This window comes from Apodemus sylvaticus, chromosome 1 (assembly GCF_947179515.1).
Source record: "Apodemus sylvaticus chromosome 1, mApoSyl1.1, whole genome shotgun sequence".
NCBI classification, from domain to species: Eukaryota; Metazoa; Chordata; class Mammalia; order Rodentia; family Muridae; genus Apodemus; species Apodemus sylvaticus.
The window spans coordinates 99,401,550-99,407,233 of NC_067472.1; the positions used below are offsets into that span (position 1 = coordinate 99,401,550).

Here is a 5,684-nt window from a genome sequence, read left to right on the forward strand (position 1 = left end):
AAATATACAATTCTTTTCATCTACTCCCAATTCACCAGATGACAGCAAATACAAATATTCCATTTTATAAAGCATTGTTGTCTAAGCACTGAAAATACTCCAAGTCTTGTAGCATGATAATCTCTGAAGAAGCAGGAAAGCAAAGTTTTGAAATGTTTTCTAGTGATCGGGCTAACTTTAAGCTCTGCAAACTCTGAAAAAAATAATTTTGTATTGCACACATCCACATTCATAGACAGTTTCTGCTAAAAGGCAGATGAACTATGCGACAGGCAAATCAGACACAGGTGACTGAATTTCTCCTTCTGGGACTCTCTGATGACCCCCACACCCAGAAGCTGCTGTTCATCTTATTTCTGGGTATCTATATGGTCACTGTCCTTGGAAACTTGCTTCTCATGTTCCTGGTTCAGGCTGACTCTCGGCTTCACACACCCATGTATTTCTTTCTGTGTAACTTGTCTCTGGCTGACCTCTGCTTTTCTACCAACATTGTCCCACAGGCCCTCATCCATCTCCTTTCAAGGAAAAAGACGATTTCATTCCGACGCTGTGCAGCTCAGCTTCTGCTCTTCCTCATTTTTGGGTGTACACAATGCGCCCTTTTGGCTGTGATGTCCTATGATCGGTATGTGGCTATCTGTAGCCCTTTGCATTACTCTAGCATTATGACATGGAGGGTGTGTATCCAGCTAGCTACAGTGTCATGGACTAGTGGCATTTTAGTGTCTGTGGTGGACACCACTTTCACACTAAGACTTCCCTATCGAGGCAGCAACAGTATTGCTCACTTCTTTTGTGAGGCCCCTGCACTTTTGACCCTGGCCTCTACAGACACTCAAACTTCAGAGATGGTCATTTTCTTCATGGGTGTTGTGATTCTCCTCATACCTGTCTCCCTAATTCTGGTGTCCTATGGCCATATCATAGTGACTGTTGTCAAGATGAAATCAGCTGCTGGGAGGTTCAAGGCATTTTCTACCTGCGGTTCCCACCTCATGGTTGTCATCCTTTTTTATGGGTCAGCAATTATCACCTACATGACCCCGAAGTCTTCCAAAGAACAGGAGAAACTCGTGTCTGTTTTCTATTCAATGGTGACGCCTATGCTTAATCCCCTCATCTACAGCCTGAGGAACAAAGATGTAAAGGGAGCTCTGTGGAAAGTAGCCATGAAGAACTTCTCAAGCAGGCTTAGAGTCACAGACTGACTCAGATACTTTTGACTGTGTACATTTAACACAGGCTAGACAGTTTTCTGTATCAATGTAAGCTTTGGTAAGACGCTCACCATTGTGCTTTGTCCATTGACATAAACTAACCTTTATCCCATACTTCATCTCTTGAAGGAGAAGTATAATATATGAAGTAATATGAGGGAAGATATATTTCTTTCTGATTTGTTCTTTGACAGTGAAGAGCTTCTGAGCTTCTGATTTTATTCTTTGTGAATCTATAATTTTCCTTCTTGACAGTGATGCTGTATGATTGGTAAGTGACAGTATTTCACTCTCTGCATTACCCAAACGTCATGTCCCAGGGGCCTGTTCTACGAAGGTCTTTCTAATGACCCGTCTAAGGTTTTAGACTCTTCTAAGACAAAAATATATCTTTTAAACTATGGCACATGTTGTTGTCTATCTCATATCTTAATATGTTTTCTTTTGTTATTTCTGAATTTCTTTTATCAAATAAAAATTTGACAATATTACATAATACCTCACTGTGATTTAGGTAATTTTTTTGTATACATGTATAAATGGGAAGCAGAAAGTAGGGAATGTCTGGGTTTGAGTCACTTTTTATAGATGGGGAAAGGAATGCCAGGATAGCTCCACAACCCACACCCTCCCACAGAATATCCAGATGAATGGCTGGCACCTGTGTGAAGTGAGCAGGGCATTAAGAATGGCACTTGATCTTTGACAAAGGAGTTGAAACCATTCAATGGAAAATGCATTTTCAACAAATGGTGCTGGTTCCACTATTCATCAGCATGTAGAAGAATGCAAATTGATCAAAGCTAAAGTCCAAGTAGATCAAGGACCACCACATAACACCAGGTACACTGAACGGAACAGAAGAGGAAGTGGGGAAGAGCCTCAGGCACGTGGGCACAGGGGAAAATTTCCTGAACAGAACACCAGTGGTTTATGCTCTAAGATCACGAGTCAAAAAATGGGACCTCATAAAATTGCATAGCTTTTGTAAGGCAAAGGACACTGTCAATAGCACAAAACGGGCAATCATCAGACTGTGAAAATATCTTTACCAATCCCACATCCAATCGAGGGCTAATATTCAATATATACAAAGAACCCAAGAAGTTAGATTCCGGAGAACCAAAAAAATCCTATTAAAAAATGGGAAACAGAGCTAAAACAAAAAAATTTCAACTGAGAAATACCAGATGGCTGAGAAATACCTAAAGAAATATTTAACATTCCTTAATCATCAGGGAAGTGCAAATCAAAACAACCCTGAGATTCCACCTCATACCAGTCAGATTGGTTAAGATCAAAAACTTGGGTGATTGCAGATGCTGGTGAGGATGTGGAGAAAGAGGACCATGCCTCCATTGCTAGCAGAGTGCATGAGTTGGTCCACAGGAGGGAGGAAGCAGGGCACTCCACCAGTCCCTGGTAATGGAATCAGAGAGAGGGGAGAGGCTACAACAGATAGTAAGAGCTGAGGATGAGACTGTGGGATTGGATATAGAAAAGAGGAAAGAGAGCAAAGTTCTAAAACTTGTCTACCTGTTTTGAGGACATACTTGCTTCTCTGGCAGGCTTGGGTGGCTGGTTCTCAAAATGCCTGTGAGAGCTGGAGACTGAAATAAAGTAATGAGTAGGGGGAAGAAATTTAGGGCGAGAAGATCTGTGTGATCTACTGGAGAAAGGGGGAGGGAGGTTTACAGAAGGTTCTGCTACCAAGGGATGAGACTTGGGGATTCAGTTTGGAAGGAAAGGGGTAGGAGGTGAAGATCTGCAGCTTGCTTTCCTGTCTGGAGTGGCCACAAGGGTTCCAGGGATTACCTGCTGGAACTAGGGCCTGGGATACTGGGATGAGTTGGGCAAAGGTGATATACTGGAGATGAAGGCAGAGCAAAGGAGAGGTTGTAGAGGGAGTTTGCTGAACAACTGGCAGTTGAGACTGGGGATATATTAGAACGAGAGGAAGAAGAGATCTAGAGTTAGTCTCCCTGATTCTCTGTTCATATTGAATTTTTAATAGTGGTCATATTAAATAAATTTTGCTATACTAATGCTGCTTTTTAATTTATAATTTCTAAGTATTTGACAAGGTACATGTTATATTCAAGTTTCATTCCCTAATGTTCAAAAAGGTTTTGTGTATGAGCCCCCATGTGAGTTTGCACAAACTCACCTATGTTCCTATGTGGATTTTTATGTATGGCATATGTACAGAAACTCATGGAGCCCTTGAGACTGTGTCAGATTCCTTGGAACTGGAGTTCTGAGAGTTGTAGGCTACATTGTGGGTGCTTAGAATGGAACCTGGGTCCTCTGCAAGAACAGCAAGCATTCTTGCCTGCTGAGCCATCTCTCTAGCCAACCAATCCTTAAATGGTCAAGACCTGGCAGATAGAACTTTAGAACATGGTTCCTTAAGGCACTGTATGTGAGGGTTTTGTAGCAGGGGAATTTCATTTAATATTTTCCAGATGATTCCCAATCCTATTTTCCTCACAGAATTATCCTGTTGACAAGACTTTGACCAGATCCCAAATGCAAAGATAGCAGCCATGCATTTAAAGAGTTCACAGTAATATTTGCCAGACTTGGTGGCCATCCTTGGTCACAGTGACCTTTCTTGGGCCACATTCCTAGCATTTTGATGCTTTTCACACAATCCTAAATTTGTAGCCAGCCCAACATTTTACTTTTGTGATTTGATTTTAGAATACAATTTAATGTTCTGCTACAGAGTAGTTCACTGTTAACGAACTGTTAATGAATCTTTGGACTTGTCATCAAGCCCAGAATTAATCACTAAGTACCATATTAAATAAGGGTTGGCCTGAACATTAGTACAGTTTGGTCCTTATTGGACCCTTATTCTTTTTTTTAAATTTTATTTATTCTTGTTTTTTTCTTAATTTATTTTTATTAGATACATTCTTTATTTACATTTCAAATAATTTCCTCTCCCCTGAATACCTCTTACCCAAAAGTTGCATAAACCCTCTTCCTTCCTCCTGTTCCCCAATCAATTCCTTCCCACTTCCCTGTCCTGGTATTCCCCTACATTGTTGCACTGAGCCTTTCCAGGTGGAACCTTATTCTTACACTGAAGTGTTTCATATAATCATTATAGAGATAAAAGTTAGTACCAATATGTATATATTTTGTCTGTGAGTAGCACTGGATTTGATATATCTGTTGTTAAATTTTATACACTGTAGAAAGCATGTGTGTGAATGTTACTGGCAGTTAATATATATTCTGTAATAAATAATGTGTTTTACTGCTGCTGTTTTTTTTTTTTTTTATTACTCTTGTTATCATGGTGGTGAAGGATACTTTGTATAGGAAACAGCTGGCTGCAATTTACCTTGGCAGAAAAAGGTAGAATAGATCATAATATCAGTGGAGAGGAAAAGCCTCTGCAGCAAATGCTACTTACTCTGTCATGGTCATTGTATCATTAGGAATGTGTTTACATACATGTATGCTGCCAGTATACCAAGACTGCTCTTTGCTGAAAGTTCAGAGTTGTATGTGTTTACTGAGAAGAATCCCGAAGAGAGGCTACTCTGTTGATCAAATGTGCAGTCTTGAAAGAACAACTGAGTCCATCCAATCACAATAAAAGCACAAAAATTGAAAAACAAAACATTTGGGTTATCTGTAGCAGGTCCTCAAAATTCTATACTTTTCCTCAGCTGGAGAGCTTGTGTACCCTTTCTACCAAGGACTGTTCATTCTGCCCATGGATAATTTGTGATTATCTGTGCAGAGCATATGATAATGTGCTTTAAATGTGGAATATTCTTTCTATAAATGAGACACATTGTAATTTTGACAGCAGAGGCAGAACTCTTCAATTGCCAACCATAATGAACCCCGGAGGTTTAAAATATGTTTTCATTGCCTCTCTTTCTCACTAGGATACAAATTGCATTAGAAAAGAACTTTGTTTTGTTCAAGACTTTGTATTCAGTGTCTTGATTGGTTCTGATGTGGTATTTAGGATCAAATTTTGAACACAACTAAAAAAAATCAATTGAAAATAAGGAGTGAAAGAGTGAAAAACTTACTTATTTTATTAGTATAGTTATTTTAATTAACTGATAAAGATGCCCTTGAAATATGTAGACAGTGTGTTTGGGCAAATCAAGGGAAGTAAAACAGACTCTAAATGAACTGAATAAAGAATTTCAGGATTAAATAAAAACATATGCTGAGTGGTAGGAAACTGTCCATATTTAGTAGTTCCTAGTTGAAGTACTGAGGTGTATCCTAGAGAACCTAGTACCTCAGCCTCAGAGTCGGCCTGCAGTACTTCCTTCAGCATCCTTGTTCTTTCATTCTCAAATGGATGTGGAGAGTCCAAAATTTCAGTAGGTGCATCGTGTCCCTTCAAAGTGTAGCCACTTGGAGAATTTGTTGTTCTTTGTTTTGTCCCCACACCATGCTCTTGCCAGTTTCTGTCAAAGTCAA

The 5,684-nt window shown here is 39.6% G+C and overlaps 1 protein-coding gene across 1 annotated transcript; it reads left to right on the plus strand.

Moving 5' to 3' along the window:
- Positions 1-260: 260 nt before the first annotated feature.
- On the plus strand, positions 261-1,211 carry LOC127681815 (olfactory receptor 2D2). The gene has a single exon (XM_052178458.1). It carries the CDS (start codon positions 264-266, stop codon positions 1,209-1,211), a length of 948 nt encoding a protein of 315 aa, XP_052034418.1. The 5' UTR covers positions 261-263.
- The last annotated feature ends 4,473 nt before the right edge of the window (positions 1,212-5,684 follow it).

Coding starts and splice junctions, on each gene's coding strand:
- LOC127681815 (XM_052178458.1), top strand. CDS start 264: ATGCGACAGGCAAATCAGACACAGGTGACTGAATTTCTCCTTCTGGGA.